General features: G+C 35.0%; 1 protein-coding gene across 5 annotated transcripts in view; it reads right to left on the bottom strand.

Annotated features, from left to right (window-relative positions):
* The window catches only part of PDLIM5 (PDZ and LIM domain 5), a 217,437-nt gene that overhangs the window by 59,867 nt on the left and 139,698 nt on the right, over window positions 1-17,872 (bottom strand). For all 5 annotated transcript variants that reach the window (XM_059376090.1, XM_059376110.1, XM_059376119.1 and 2 more), the window contains one exon: window positions 2,808-2,995. In XM_059376090.1, coding sequence (XP_059232073.1) covers window positions 2,808-2,995 — 188 coding nt within the window. The remainder of the gene's footprint in view (window positions 1-2,807; window positions 2,996-17,872) is intronic.

The following is a 17,872-nucleotide window of genomic DNA, read 5'->3' as shown; positions in this document are numbered from 1 at the left end:
ACTTTGATTCAACCTAGTACACAGTCCTAGTTGCAGCAATTAGACAAGAAAATGAGATAAAAAGGAATCCAAATTGGTAAGGAAAAAGTAAAATTGTCACTATTTGAAGATGACATGATAATATATTTAGAAACCCCTACAGAATCTACCAAAAAGCTCTTAGAAATAACAAAAAAATTAGTTTAGCTGCAGGGTACAAAATCAATGTACAAAAATCTGTTGCATTTTTATACACTAATGAACTACCAGAAAGAGAAATAAAGAAAGTAATCCCATTTATAATTACACCAAATATAATAAAATACCTAAGAATAAACTTAAGTAGGTGGTGGTGAAAGACCTGTTACTCTGAAAACTTATAAACCACTGATGAAAAAAATTGAAGAGAACACAAACAAATGGAAAGGCATTCCATGCTCCTGGATCAGAATAATTAATACTATTAAAATATCCATACAGTACAAAGCAATTAAGAGATTCAATGCAATCCCTAAAATACCAACAGCATTTTTCACAAAACAAAAACAAACAATCCTAAAATATGTATGGAACCACAAAGACCCTGAATAGACAGAACAATCTTGAGAAAAAAGAACAAAGCTGGAGATATCACAGTCCCACATTTCAAACTATACTACAAAGCTATAGTAACCAAAACAGTATGGTATTGGCACAAACACAGAAAAATTGAACAACAGACCAGGATACAGAGCCCAGAAATAAACCCATGCTTATATCGTCAATTTCTCTGTGACAGAGGAGGCAAGAACATCACAATAGGGGGGAAGACAGTCTCTTCAATACATGTTCCTGGGAAAACTGGACAATTAAATGCAAAAGAATGAAATGGGGCCACTTTCTTTTACCATACACAAAAATAAACTAAAAATGAATTAAAGGCCTAACTTTGAGAGCTAAAACCATAATAAAACTCCTTAAAAAACATAGGCAGTAATCACTTTGACACTGACCTTAGCACCATTTTTCTAAATATGTCCTCGCAAAAGCAAAAATAAACTATTGGGACGACAGCAAAATCAAGGAAGGAAATCACTAACAAAATGAAAAGGCAACCTACTGAATTGAATGTGAGAAGATACTTGCAAATGATATACCCAATAAGGGGTTAATGTCCAAAATATAAAGGGCAACCCCAAAAAACCCCAAATAATCTGATTAAAAACGGGCAAAGGACCTGAATAAACATTTTTTCAAGGAAGACATACAGATGCCAAAAGACACATGAAAAGATGCTCAACATCATTAATCATCAGGCAAATGCAAATGAAAACCACAATTCTTCTACTTGTCAGAACAGCTAAAATAAAAAAGATAAGAAATAACAAGTGCTGTCAAGGATATGGAGAAAAGAGAACTCTTGCACACTATATGTAGGAATAGAATTTGCTGCAACTGTTCTGGAACAGTATGGAAACTGCTCAAAAACTTAAAAATAGAAATATCATAGGATCTAGTAATTCCACTATTGGGTACTTACCCAAAGAAAACAGACATATTAAGTCAACAAAATGTATGCAATTCCTGTATTTATTATAGCATTATTTATAACAGCCAAGATAGGGAACCAATCCAAGTGTCCATTGACAGATGAATGGATAAAGATGTGGTATAAACATATAATGGACTATTATTCAGCGATAACAAAGGATGAGATCATGTCCTTGGTGACAACATGGATGGACCTAGAGGGTATTATGCTACGTAAAATAAATCAGAGAAAGACAATGCCATATGATTTCATTTATATGTGGAATCTAAAAACCAAACAAATAAACAAACCAACAAAACAGAGTCATAAATATGGAGAACTAAGTGGTGGCTGGCAGAAGGTAAGGGGCTGGCAGGATGGGTAAAATAGTTCAAAGGGATTAAGAAGTACAAACTTCCACTTATAAATTAAATAGGTCACAGGGATGAAAAGTACAGCATAGGGAATATATAGTCAATAATATTATAATAATGTATGGTGACAAATGGTAACTACATCTATTACGGTGAGCATAGCAGAATGTACGGAATTGTCAAGACGGTATCTTGTACATCTGGAACTAATATTACGTCAACTAATCTCAAATAAAATAGAGCAATTAAAATAAATTAAAGTATGTTTTCTTTCTGGCACTGTAACCTTCTTCCACTTCTGTCTCATAAATCTTCAGGGGACAACAAGTGAAAGATTCTTTTTTCAGTAACTGATGACAATAAATGCTTCTGTTGTTATTTTGTGTATATCATCAAAACAAAAATGTCATATTTCCAAGGTTAACCTTCCAATGATACAGTTCGTTAAAAAGACTCCAAGTTGGGGTGCCTGGGTGGCTCAGTGGGTTAAAGCCTTTGCCTTCGGCTCAGGGCATGATCCCAGGGTCCTGGAATCGAGCCCCACATTGGGCTCTCTGCTCAGCAGGGAGCCTGCTTCCCCTTCTCTCTCTGCCTGCCTCTCTGCCTATTTGTGACCTCTATCTGTCAAATAAATAAATAAAATCTTTAAAAAAAAAAAAAAAGACCCCAAGTTTATAATTCATACATGCTTCTCGAGTAATTTGGGAAACAAAGAAACTTCCAATTCTATAATTATGAAAAGCAAAGGGCAACTATATCAAATGCATACAGAATGTTTATGAAATACTTCAGAGGAAAATAGCTATGGCTATTCCTTGCAGATCTTTTTAAAGCTTAGATGGTTGAGAATGAGTTTCACCAGTGAATTCTATCAAATATCCTGGAAGACATTTTCATCACTAAACTTTAGAAAAACAAAAAAGTAAGAGATTTCTTTGGCATACCTGCTTGGTTGGGGTGTGGCCAGCTTGGTGACTTGACAATGTTAGCAGATCCTGGAGGCTTAAAGGCAGCAGCGGTTGTGAGACCAGCCATCCCTGGTCTGGTGGAGGCTGGGCTCTCCCGCCTCTCAGGCATGCTCCGTGCTGAAGCTACTGATGGAGACAACTGCTGAGAAGTCTCCTGGGTGTTGCTAGAAAGAAAATAAGGACATTTTTGGTGAAGTCATAGCAAACTAACTTAGCAATGATCCTTTCTTTTCTCAATCTGTCAAATCTGTAAGGAAAACAAAAATATTAACTAACCAATATTTTAAAAAAGAAAAACTCGAAAACTATGACTGAGGGGCTGTCTCTCTTTAAAATGAACAATCAAACAAAAACAAAAGAAAGGGAAGAAGTCCGATTACATTTGTTCAGTACTTTGGAAATTTTCTTTCTTTCTTTCTTAAGATTTTATTTATTCATTTGAGAGAGACAGAGAGAGAATGAGAGAAAACAGGAGATGCGGGATGCGGGATGCGGGATGCGAGATGCGAGATGTGGAAGGGTCACAGGGAGAAAAAGACTTCCTGCTGAGCGGGGAGCCTGATGGGGGACTTGATCCTGGAACTCCAAGATCATGACCTGAGTTGAAGGCAGTTGCTTAACCAACCAACCACCCAGGTATCCTGGAAAAATTTCCTTTAAAAGGTCTATTGTGAGAAATTAGGCAACTGAAACACTGTTACAGCCAATCCTTTCAAATAATATGGTAACTTTATCTTCCTATTCTTCTCTATCTCAATCTTTCAGAAAATCACCTACATTAAAACGACTAATGATTAGAGAATTCCTTGTGATCTCTCTGAAATGGCAGATGTTTTTTCTCTTCTTTCTCACATTCTTCTGGTATTTTATGAACTAAGTTACCCTGACATCTTACCATTCTTTTTACTTAATACTTAGTCACTCATTCATTGAACAAGTATTTAAGCACCTACTACATGCCAGACAGTGTGCTATGCACGGGCCACAGAATGGTAAACAAAAGACAACATCCCTGGCTTAAAAGAACATCCAGTGTTCTGTATTCACAATACAGGAAAACAGGAGAAAAGACGGCCATTGTCCTCACTCAGTCAGAGTTACTCTACTTGCTTAACAGGAGGCCTTATCTGTGCCGGTTCCAGTTTGATTTAGAAAGATCTTTTTACTGCCCAGTCATCTGTTACTTATAATTATACACTGTCACTCAAAAAAAAATCTTAGGTAGCTCAAATTATAAATGTGTACTTTGAAATGATATAATATTATAGAGGTTTCTCTCAGGTGAAGTATAACAATAATTATTATAACAACAATAAGAAGAATACATCCTACTAACTTCTGAACAGAAATCAAGGTACTGCTTGCTTAAATAACTCCATGCACAGAAACTCAAGCCCTTCAATAACTGAAAATAACAGCTGGAAGAATAGATCAATAAAGATAGAATACTAATTAATGACCAGTAAAATAAATGTCCCTTAATCGTACTATTTAGGTTGAGATTATTTCAATGAAAAGAGATTTCAAATTCAATCATGTCCTAAGAATACCTATTTCTCCAATACTCTTGAATCTGGGATAAATACCTAACAAAGAGGCCTGAGGTTGCCTAGTCTTAGGAAGGCCTGCTTGCAAGGTTGGCCTCTAACTGGCATTTGAGAACTTGGCTGGTGAACAGTTCCCTACAGTCATATAAAACTTTCTCTAAAATATAAGAGTAGTTCACTGGGCCTAAGCTAAATAAACAATGTGGTTTATGCTAAATACCTACTTTCCTTCTGTGAGTTGGGACATACAGTATGAACTAGGCACCCCGTGACAATATAAGGAGCCCCAATAAAAACCTTAAGTACTTCGTATCTAATGAGTTTCTCTGGTAGACAACACTTGGCATGTTTTATCATAACTCACCGTTGTAGGAATCAACATATCCTATGTTGAGAAAGGACTTTTGGAAACTTGAGCCTCTATTCCTCTGGACTCGATCCATGTACCCTCTCCCTTGCTGATTTTGCTTTGTATTCTCACACTGTAATAAATCTTAGTCATGAGTACAACTATATGCCCAGTTCTGTAAGTCCTCTACTGAGCGGGTGGTCCTAGAGCACTTCTGAAACTAAACAGTTTTGAAAAATCATACTAGAGCTTTTTTAACTTTCTTGAAATATTGCTTATTATTATTCTCTGAAATCCAAATGTAACAAAGCTATAACCTTCTTTTATCATTTCTAATCAGTTTCATGAAAAACTGAAGTCCACTTGAGATGTTAGAACATACCATACAATGAAAAATTTAAGTACTTTAGTAACTGTAATAAATAAAAAGTAAAAGACTACTTACTTCATGGCAATGCTAAATACAATTATCAATAAAGATGACAGAATAAATAAAATTAATGGAAACAGAGTTTAAGCTTTATAGTAGAATGGTTATGAGTAACTTTGAAGAGCTTTGTGATGAACTAATTATTTTACCTCTCTTAAGTCTCATTTACCTAAGTTTTAAATGGGGATAATACTTTGCTCATAAGAGTTCCATGAGACTTAAGTAAGATAATTGTGTACAAAATACTTAGCATACTCTAAGGCACAGAATATAAGCCTAAACAGATGAAAAGGATAATTAATATATTCAAAAAATAAAACTTATTTTCAATATTCTTATATACTAAAAATACATAATTTTAAAAAAATACAGATGTACAGGTCATTTTAATTCTAAGGTTAATTCTAGGGCTCAGTCAATTAGAAAAAAATAACTAATAACCCATATATTCAGAGTTCTGAGAAGAAAATTTATGACCAAGGAACAACAGAAGTTACAAATGGAACATAAATATAATCTGGAAATAACAAAGCCCAAATCATCATTTAATGTTTAACAACCTGAATAAGTTAAAATTTATCTCCAGGAGAGCTGGCAGACAGACTTACTTAAAAGAAAGTGACTAGAATGATAAAAAATTAATGCCAAGTCTAATCAAGTTTGGTTGAAGGAACTGGTATGACCTAAGGTATGAGAAAAACTCAGGAGAAGCATTAGAGCAATCCTCAAATACATGACACGTGGATTCACTCTATATGACTACATTCTGTTTGCCTAATGTAGTGTCAAATCTATGGTGAGACAGATTTGGTTCAATAAAAGGAGGTACTTCCTAATATGAAAAATTGTCCAAAGGAAATATTCTGTTTCCTAACAATACCGTTAGGGACAGGCCTGATTCCAGAAGGTATTCAAGCAGTTGAAGGAAAGGCTACAGACTGGATTTAACCCTTCAAGGGTAGAAGGCTATGATTAAGTTACACTTCAGCATGACATTCAAAGCCTTCTAAGATACAGCTACAATCTACCTGTCCAATCATTATCTCCTGCCACCTCGCGATACAAATTATGTGCTGGCCACACCTCTTCTCTGTCCACAATTTTCCAAGCTCTAAATAGAAGACACCTCCCCCACTCTCCCTCTGAACACATCCAAATACCATCTACAGTTAACAGTAGTAGTAAAAAATAATATCTATCATGCACGGTGTACCATACTAAACAATTAATATATTTTACTTAATCAATCATCTAGCAGTAGAGACACTACTTCCTTCACTTCATGACACAAATTAACTACATCACATACAGTTGCATTTCAATTTGTAATAGCCAGGGTTTAAAAAAAAATAACAGTAACTTCCTTATGTATCTTGTCTCCTGCACTACCTTAATAAACAGATTGGGGACTTGACTGTGACTTTGGGTACGTTACTTGAAGTTGATAACATTTCTTCATCTGTAAAATCAGATGAAAATACTACTTTTATTCCAAGGTTATTGTTAGGATTAAATGAAACACAATGAGATAATATATGTAATACAAGTAAAGTACTTGGCTCTATGCTAAGCCAGAGAGAAAAAAAAATTAAAAATCTGTCCACAGAACTTTGAAAGGTCTCGTATTCTCCCAAACATGGAGAGTCTCTTCTTACACTTCAATTTTTACCTATACATATGAACATCTTATTTTATCCTTTGTATAGTCTTTATATTATATATTCTCTCCCAAAAGGCTAAGATGTTTAAATCTTCAACAGTACTCTTTAGATACAAAGTGTGCGCAGTAGGTTATAACCTTATAAAATTCTAAATTATCAGCAAGAAAGTTGTTCCATTTATATTTAAATTCAGGACTGATGAGCAGAGTTCAACATTCTCAAGAGAAGTAAATCTCTATTTACTTAAAACATTTAATGTGGAATGGAAGAATATTTGGTTTTATGGAGACAACCATGTATCTAAATATGTAATGCCTAGGTCTCTAAAAGAGCTAACGTCTTTTTGCCTAATTTCTAGCATTAGCTACTATTTAAAGAAATACATAATATCATGTACTGAAGATTGAAGAATTAATGATATCATTGGCTATATTATTTTATATTTGGGAATAAAATATTCTAGTAATCATTATAATCATTAACAGCAAAAATATTTTGAATTAATGACTAATTTACTAACATAGCATGGCATGATTACTTAAATTGGTATCTTATTTCTGAAATCATGCTTCATATATTTTTTTCTATATTTAAAATTTAAAAGGTTTCCTCAGGAAACCCAGCGTTCCTGTTTTCCAGAATGCCAACTCACTTCCTACCTTGTCGAAAATCATTTCCATTTCCCAAATACCAAAATATATTTAGTTTGTGCCTACTGCTATTAATAAAAAGTGATTATCATGGCTACTAATACCTGTTCTATAAGCGGGTCCATGGAGAGCATCAATCAGGCCATAACTACATGTACACTTTTTTTTACACAATTAGTTTATTTAAACAACAAAATGTTTGATTGGAAGGGAATACTCAACTCATTTCTTTTTTCTTTTTCTTAAGGTTCTATTTATTTATTTGACAGATAAGAGAGATCACAAGTAGGCAAAGAAGCAGGCAGTTGGAGGAAGCAGGCTCCCTGCTGAGCAGAAAGCCTGATGCGAGATTCGATCCTAGCACCCTTAGATCATGACCTGAGCCAAAGGCAGAGGCTTAACCCACTGAGTCATCCAGGCGCCCCAAAACTTGACTCATTTCTTTCAGAGGAATTTATCTCTACTTAAAGACAGATTGCTCCGTGTGTAAGGGTTATATACAAAAATGTTATAAAATTGTCCTTGGTTTCCCAATAATAAATGAAAAACTTTAAGATTCTCCACTCAAGCAAGGTTTGCAAAAATTTTAATGTTGCTCCTTTTTTATTAAACAGCGAGCGAAAAGTAACTTACTAGAATATAAAGGTAAGAGTTTAATGAGCATGCCATTAATGGAGATGGGGTATTCTCACACAACTGGTATTTTTCTCCATCCTGTCTCTATTTTTCCCTATCCCATCTCCATTTGATATCCATCAAAACATACCACTGGCTATTTAGTTTTTTAAAAAATGCAATAGGCACTTTTCTGGAGAGATGTGAGCATCCCATTAGGTCCTCAAAGGGATCTTTTATTCCAAGTGTGGTCAGTAACCTGTCTCTGTATAGATTTAGCCTGGATGCTGAAAGATTTCTACTCAATTAACACAATTCCACAAATGTAAAATAATGTCGAGTATCTTTTTTTCTTAGAGAAAAATGTACAATGATCTCTCTCTCCCTGTTTAAACATCTGCCTTATAAGTTACTCAGAATTTTAATTAAGTATATTGAAAACCTCCATGACAGTGAATAGAATACAAACACATAATCAGTAGACAGCCTATGTTATATCAGGCTTTTACCAATTATAGCCATAGTTGTACACTCTACCATTAATTTTATGTTCCATCAGAGATGACTTTAAACAGTTATTTCATTAGGATTATACCCTTCCATGAGCACTTGGGATATTTTTATTTTTTATATATACCTAATAGTTTTTGGCATAATTGTTCAGTTTAGGAGAAAAATTAATTTTGTGTTTCAGAATTTCCGAGATATGGTAAAAATTAAGTTATCTGTCCAAGTAAAACCCTCATATATAAGAACAATAAGACAGTAGTAGCCAATCAAAATGAATTACTTTATTATTCTTTTTCATTTTTTCTAAAGATATAAAGGTATGTCTTACTAAACATTTCCCTATTCTCTACCATCCATGCAATGAAACAGTTATACTGTAATTTAAATACTTGGACAATTACTCATAATTTCATACTAAATATCAAGTATGGTAATAAAACATGTTACAAGGGGTTAAAAGGGGAGTCAATGATCATTTAAAATCACATGCTTGTCCATTAGCATTGTACTGAATTTACAGCTAGTTTAAAAATGGAACACAAATCCACTCTAGGACTTTCGCATCTGGCTGGTTAATATAGTGGTTAGGTGTTACAGAAAGCAGTGTCTTTTAAAGCAAACCACCACTAAGATACCTGCTCCACAGTACCTTATTTTCTTAACATGAATAGAGCCCGTTGACTTCCTCGAGGACTGGAGGTACGAAAAAGCTAAAGGCTTAGAAACAGGGCTGATGCAAAGTGCATCCAGGAGTGAGTGGTATTTATCAGGACTGGAGAGCCTGGTGAACATTTAGAAAGATATTTAAGTTGAAAAAAAATCACACGATCAACAGCAGAAAGTAGTCTTGACAGTCTATGATTTGAAACATTTCCAGAAAGAGCTAGAGACAGATATTTTACAGACAGGCAGAAAGAACAAAGCATAGAAAGAGGAGGAAAGAAGGTCCAAGTACTCTATTAATTTACTCATTAATATAGAATTGACTAAATTTTCGCTAAAACTAGCCAAGACAATCTTTTAGGAAGCATAAAACTTTATAAAGACTACTGGAAATTATATTTTAAAAATCTCATAAAAATAAAAAAATTATTATTCTTTTTTTTCAGGCGGAGGGATGTAATTAGACTTGAGAACACCCTTAAATACAATCAGTTTGTGAGAGAAGAAAATATCAGTAAGAACTTAAAATATCTACTGATAGTTGACTCTGTTCCAGATAAAAGCTAAAAATTATAAAGGCCCAAACTCAATAAGCACACAACATGCAATAATCCATGCAACTGAAAACATCGAAGATAAATGGTAGTCATGGAAACAGATGAAAGGAAGATTTAAAGAAAAATCAGTTAATAAACACTGAGGGATATGTCTACAACCCAGGTAAAATGTCCACAACACAACCAAGATCTCATATTGGGCTGTGACTGTTTCAAATGGTTATGTATGCTTTAAGGGGACTTTTAAGACAGTGAAAAGTGTTGGAATCACACAAGACACACGTTGTACATACAGCTCTACCTGGTTTTTGCAGCAAGAGCAGCAGACACAGTAGCAGCTGCACTGCTAAGAACTGCAGCACTATATCTAGCAGGAGAAGAGAAGGTGGAAAAGTTTCGAAAACCTTCCAAAGACCTTGTCACCAAGTTTCTTGTGGAGCGGCTTAAACTGATACATAGGGAAAGAAAAGAAAAAAAAAGAGGAGAGGAACAAAAAAGAAAAGTGAGAAAACAGAGCATAATAAAGATAAGATAGTAACTATCTTATATTCGTGTTTAGACATTAAAGGTATGATACAGAAGTGTAATAAGAGTGCAGGTCATTTATTTACTGTTGCTATGATTTCTCTCAAAAATTAGTATCTGATATATAATGTTCCATAAAACTGATTTTTGATATATAAATGCTTTTGGATGTATTTAACTTCAGTCTCTAATCCCATTTAAAGTTAAATCAATATTATATAACACACATGTGAAGATTGATTTGTCAGCATCTAAGTAGAAAATAAATCTAAACATGAAGTCTGAATTTCCGTATTCAGAGAAAGGAAGGTTATGTCCATTTTTCTAAAAAGACTCTACATAAAGAGCTTTACCTTAGGGATGATTCACACCCAGAGCCTGACATTTTAACGAGACTTGTGCTTTCAGGAGAAGCAGGTACAACCGACTGCCTATCCAGAAGCAGCAGTACATACTAAAAGGAACAAGAGGTAACTTAAAAATACTGAGAATAAACCTACCTGGGGAAGGAAAACAAAGCACCTTTGTAAAATAAACAGTAATTGAAGTGAATATGACTAAAACATCACCCTCTCTGTTGATTTCTACACTTCCACTTTCAGTCAACTCTGTAAAGACTCAATGCTGGTGTGAAATTTCATACTCAGAACACTTACAACTTAAAATAACAAATATTTTCCTTTATCTTTTAGAAAAGGTCAAATACCTGAACAGAAATGAACATTCCATCATTAGGACCATAATGATTTTCAAGTTAGTTATAAGCTTGAAATTGAGAATTTTTTAATTAAGTTTAAAGTCTAACATGCACAGCATGAAACCTATATGGTCTTTCCTACTCATTTCTGCATGCAATTCATTAATGAACACCCTCACCTTCTATGACCACTTTTTTCACAATTTGTGACAGTGACCACCTCCAGCACAAAGTAATTGTGTGCCAAACTCAATGCAGGTTAGTAAGAGCTCAGACGTCTGAAACTGTGCATAGGGACATAAATAAGTCTTTTCTCCTTCTCAGAAGAATATGATAATTCATTATTCCTAGTTCCACTGGCTATAGCTTTACAAACCATTAGAAAGTATATTAAAGAAACAGTGGTAAGCCATTTTTTAAAATGATACAAAATTAAGTATAGTTTTTCTGCAAGCCTGTAACTGAATTGAACTGTACGGCTATGTTTAGGAACTGTTGTGAATGGGTAGAAAAGAAAGAATGGGTCTGGAAAGAGAAAAGAAAGACGCCATCAGTGGCAGAGCAGGGTAATATGAGTGGCAAGCAATGTGGAAGGAAAAGTTACCAAGTGATTCAACTCTGAATTCTTCAATTACTCTGCACCTTTCAAGCAATGGCTACTATTTGGGGGAAGTGATGGCAAGTAACAACTAGAAACAACCTTATAAAAAAAAGTCAGCTAAAAGAAATGCAGCTAAAAAATAAATTGTCTTTCTCTCTTTAAAAGGAAATTGCAATGAACATCCTTCCTTGTATTGTATCACAAATAATAATACTGTATAGTATCAGCAGAGATCTGTAAAATCTTCTAAGTAACCTAAATACCTTTAGAATATGTGTAGGCACTTGGAACATACGATCTCTATCACTCTTTTTTTAGAGGAGAATACTCTAACTCAGTAAAGTAGACTTAAAACAAACTCAAGAAAGTTGACTTTCCCATTCACAGTGAATAAATAGAAGGCATAGATTTCCTGACTCTATATTAGAATTTTGAATCTGAACAAAAAAAGAGAGAGAGACAGATATAAAAGCAGTGTATAGCGGTGTTCCCCAGTTGAGTGCCAAAGTTTCTTGTCTATATATTAATGATGTCAGTTCTGTAACCTATGATCACTTGTTTTTTTTTAGTCGAAGAGTTTTAGTATTTAATTTCACCACCACCATTAAAATTTCAACATTCCACAAGGGAAAAAACTCTACCTAGAACACGCAGTTACTTTAGAAAGTGTGGCTACTTGGCTACCAATGTGTAAAACCTGAGGAGTTGCAGGTGGGTGAGGTCCACTCTGAGGTAGGTCTTCCAGAGAACTGTCAAACCTAAGTTTTCAGAAGCAAAATAAACAAGGCAAAGGAAATATTAATGAAAAATACATTTATCATCTATACCACCTTTTAAGTGCACACTGGTTCCTTTTGGGCAATACTCTAGTTCTGTGTTGTTGTTTTTTTAACTTTGTATCTGCAGTAAGGTTAAAACCCAAACCAACACCTTCACCACCACTAAATATAATCTCTTCCCTCCACCATTTTTTTTTAACATGGCTACGTTCATGTGAGGGAAGAAAGGTGAATGGGAATTCTCACACACAGAGTCCCAATACAAAAGACTATGTATTTTGCATGCTTCAGGAAGTTAGGCTCCAAGAAAGTAATTCAGTTGTTCAATATTATATACCTTTTAAGAGTCAGATAGAATGTGAACCAGGCCTGTCTGTACTATTTCCACTACATAATGCTTTCCATCATCTTGTGGGGTAGTTAGCTGCCTGAATGGTACACTGCAAGAAAGCACTAAAAACCTCTTTCCAAGTCAGAATGCTGTGTTTGTAGATCTGAAATAATATGGATGTTGTTTATCTCCATGTAAACAAAGTAGTTTATCCAGTCCCACGACAAATGTTTGCATACAACGGTTGCTTTACTTTTTACTTTGTTTTTCCGATGTCTGTACCATTTTTTCTTCCAAATGACAGAATTAAATTTTAGAGCCATCACTAGGTTTTTTAAAAAAAAAGGATGAAAAATTCAGTGTGAGGTTAGAAAAAAGAAAGCACCAAGTATAATATTTTGGAATCAAAAAATAAGAGAAATACAAAATTGCCCATTGTTTAAAAAGAAAGCTGTGTATTAAAAAAAATAGAATATATCAGTCATATTATACTGATTTTCAGAAAAGAAAATGTAACACTAAGATGAAAAAAACAGAAAAGGAAAGGTTATATTCCCATTTTTTATTTAGCACTGGTCACATCTTTACCACAGTGTTGGGAAAATTAAAAAAAAAAAAGGACAGACAACTTAAGAAAAATGTCATGTTAGAATTAAAATATTATTTAAGAGATAGAGTTGAAAATGTTAAAAGAATAAGAACTGTAAGTCCTATAAGCAGAGGTTAGCAAACCATGACTATCAGGCCAATTTCGCCCACCACTTGGTTTTGTATGGCTGATGAACTAAGAGTGGTTTTAAATGTTTGTTTGTTTGTTTTAATGAAAAGAATAGTATTTCTTAATACACGAAAATTCTATGAAATTCAAATTTCAGCCACAAAGTTTTAATAAACTTTAAATAAAGTTTAATGAAACCCAGCCAGGTTTCTTCATTTACATATGTCCATGGCTATTTTCACATACTACACATAGAGGTCAGTAGTTGTGACAGGCCATATGGCTCACAAAACCTAACATATTTACTATCGTAAACATATTTATGATCTTTACCAAAAAGTTTACTGACCCCTGTCTAGAGGAAAACCTCTCTACAGAGCTACCAGAGTTCACTTTTGACAATACAAATCTGATCCTGTCTGCTGGATTTGCAGGACTGCTGTAGAGGTAATTGTGGTCCTGGGCTCCCTATTCTCCAGCTTTATCTTATAGAGCTTTTCCTTTTCCCCTCCCTGGCTTGCTGCAGTCCAGCTGGTTTTCCATCTCTTTCTGAAACAGGCCAAGCTTCTTCCCATCTCAAGACCTCTGCATAGTCTCAATTATTTTGCCTACCTCTCTACCATACCTTTACTGGGCTAATTCCCAAGTGTCCTTCTGCCCTCAATTTAAATGTCACCTCCTCAGGGAGGACTACCCAATTCCCCCCATCACCTTAGGCTGCCCATGTCACATGCTTTCAAAGTATCCTGTACCTTTTCGTCACGGAACTTATTTGTTATTAATGTAATCATATAGTTTGTGTGGTGATTTGTTTAATTCCAGACTCCCTCACTAAATTAGAAACTCTGTGACGTCAGAGATCACAATGTTTTAACGGTACAAATGAAGTGTAATAAAGTACTTAACCACAAAATAAACAGTAAATATTTGTTGAATGAATGCATGAATGAAACTTAATGTTTTTAAATACAGAAATCACTCACAATATACATGTATTTCTTAGAAAATATCTGTACATTCTAGAGACTGGAGACTATCTAGCAGTTCAGGTTAAATAGGTAGTATATTACTACCTAAGCAAGAAGGGCATATGATCAACCTCTAAGAAATTACTAGACCTCCAAAAATACCTCTAAAAATGTCCTTTACAACATAAAGAATTATCAATATTCTAGAAAAAAGAAAATATAGTTATAAAGAACTAAGAACTATCAATGTTTACACACTACTATATAATGAGGAGAGGTAAGAAAAGGGAATAAGCTGGAGTTCAGTCTTCCAAAACCTCCATGCACTATGTTGATTGGAAAAATGAGTGCCACTTGAGAATAAAGTTCACACAACTCATGAAATACCTTCTAAAGCCAGATTTCCAAGTTTCCAAACAAACGCGCTTGGCAGGTTTCCCACGTCTCACACACATTCATTACCTATCCCTTTGCTTAGCCAACCTCTAAAAATACCAGACCTAAGAAAATCTTAAACTACCTCATTTAATATGGAACAGACATCAATATCTGCTCTAATTCTATCATTCTCTAATATTTATTCCTTTTAGGATTGGAAGAAGCTCTAATTAATAGCACCTCTAGAGCAGCCAAACTCTCTGCTTTGTCTGTTACTTAAGTGAGTTTTCATTTCTTACCAGAGAGAGGTATGAAGACTTTATCCTTCCCAGATATGTCTGGAGAGCTGAGCTTGCAGCCTTTTGGTCTGTTTTTCTCAGGAAAAATGAACAAAGAACTATTGTGCATTATCTTTCTCGGCAACTGTGTCTTTCCGTGCTTTCCAAAGGGGACCCATGCTAGCAATCTGTCCAGGCAAACAGGCATGATGCTGCTCATCTTACCAATTCACCATCCTACAGGAACAGGGAATGGAACTCTCTATGCCCCAGGAAGGACAACTGTCAAAAAGCAAGATCCTTATGCTGTGGACTCCACCTCCTCCCTTTTTCTCAGGTGCCTCAACTGACCTATCTCCTTTGCATTTTCTATTCTCCTTCTCCACTGCATGCTTTGAGTCCCCATTCAAAACTACTGTAGGATAGCTTCTCTTAAAAAAAATTACCAAGAAAAATTACAAAACGAAACAAAAAACCATAATACCACCAACAAAACTGACTTCCCCTCCTATTTTTCCTATCCCCACTAACAGCCAAAGGGAATAATAGTTGTACTCTAGAAACACTATCAGTCTTCAATCAGCTCAAGTGGGCTTCATCCTCCAGCCCTGATAAAACCATATTCTTGCAAAGGTCAATAATGAGCTCTTTGTGGCTAAACTCAATTGACAATTTGCATTCCTCATTTTCTTTTTATTGTGGTAAAAAAGACAATATAATGATGATATGGATGGAACTAGAGGGTATTGTGCTTAGCAAAATAAGTCAATCGGAGAAACACAATTATCATATGATCTCCCTGAGGTGAGGAAGTTGAGAGGCAAGGTGGGGGGTTCCAGGGGTGGGAAAGGAATCAATGAAACAAGATAGGATTGGGAGGGAGACAAACCATAAGAGACTCTTAATGTTACAAAACAAACTGAGGGTTGCCGGAGTGAGGGAGGTATGGATAACGTGGTGGGGTTATGGACATTGGGGAGGGTATGTGCTATGGTGAGTGCTGTGAAGTGTATAAACCTGGCGATTCACAGACCTGTACCCCTGGGGCTAATAATACGTTATATGTTAATAAAAAAAATTAAAATTAAAAAAAAAATGAAATGAGAGGAAAAGTAAAAAAAAAAAAAGACAACATAAAACTTACCATCTTAACCATTTTTAAGTGTATAGTTCAGTAGTATTAAGTATACTCATTGTGGTGAAACAGACCTCCAGAACTTTTTTACCTTGCAAATCTTAAACTACACCCATTCAACAACAACTCTTTCCCCACTGCCTACCCTCTGGTGACCACTACTTTCTGTCCCATGAATTTAACTTCTTTAATACCACATACAGGTGGAATCAAAAAGTTTATCTTTTTGAGTGCAATCCTCATTTTAATCTTGGTGTAAGACCCAGCTGACCACTCCTCTTCTCCTGTCTTCAGTGCCGGTTTTTAGCACTATTTTACTGGCTATTCCTGATTGCAGGACTGGAAAGTTAAAGTTCTCCATCAGTAAGACAATTTCAAAATGCTAATCTGGCTCATCCGTTTTGGAATGATATGTAAACTATGTAAGAATAAATTTGTCACAAAGGCTAACCTTTAAAATATGTGAAAAAGGATGTAGAAACTTTCTTTTGCAGCATAAAAACTTCAAATTTCCAACTAAAAACAAAGCCTCCTCACTCTCTTTACAAATATCACAGAATAACCGAATAGAGTGAGTGATTTATTACGTCCCCATATGGCAATGAGAGGAGAAATCCTATACCTTAAAATGTGTCTTTTATACCAGGTAAAGGAGGAAAATGACAAGTGTCCTTTGTATTTTCACTCTTCCACAAGCAAACATTCATACAATAACACTGCTCAGCAGAAAATGGAATATACAAGGATCACACCTGATTTCCGTACTTTCAGGGTTCACTGGCACAGCAAAGCTATTTATTTCACCCAAGGAAACGGCTAGTTGTCTGGAAAATGGAGTCTCTTCCACTGGCTTACTGACAATAAAAACTGTCAGTGTGTTCACTTGTAACTAGGATTTCCCTTCTGCATAATTAAATCAACTGAACTTCAGCTGGAAATTTCTGGCACTCTTAATCACAGGCCAAATTAATTAATTGATTTCAATAGCCTTTGTTTCTGTAGTAGCCTAAAAACATTATGTAAGCCTGCTAATTCTTCATTACAGATGGTACCTTACAGAGAACTTAAAAAACAGCAAGTAGGGGCCTCCTTGCTTTTTACACGTGGGGAAGCAGAAAGGACTGAATGTTAGATGTAAAAAGAAGATTATGAAATAAATGATCAAACATGAAAATACCACTCAAAATGAGATTTACTTTTTTGTGAGAGCAAAGATAAAGGACTGACTTGGAGGTTTCCACTTTACTGAAGCAAGGAAAAGAGGGAAAGAATAAGGGAGATCTCTGAAGCAAACAGAACTTACTATTTGTGTTGGGAGAAAGAGTTTGCTCTTTATTGATATACACATATTCCATTTTATTCACACCTTTCAAATTCTGCTTTACCTCTTACATATTTCTCTACTGTTGCTTTCCCTGATGGGTTATTATTGAATAATGTCCTGTCTTAACATTATATGAACTCTTTAGGTCAGTTAACTCTATGGTATTCCTTGATCTTTTCAGAAAATTTTTATTTTTATTTGTTTATTTGAGACAGAGAGAGCATTAGCCGGGTATAAGGGCAGAGAGAGAAGCAGACTCCCCACTGAGCAGGGAGGCCAACTCGGGGCTCAACTGAGATCATAACCTCAGCCCAAGGCAGACAGC

This window comes from Mustela nigripes, chromosome 1, assembly GCF_022355385.1.
Source record: "Mustela nigripes isolate SB6536 chromosome 1, MUSNIG.SB6536, whole genome shotgun sequence".
NCBI classification, from domain to species: domain Eukaryota; kingdom Metazoa; phylum Chordata; class Mammalia; order Carnivora; family Mustelidae; genus Mustela; species Mustela nigripes.
Note: the sequence above shows the minus strand (reverse complement) of the source record. Positions and strands in the feature narration are given on the sequence as shown.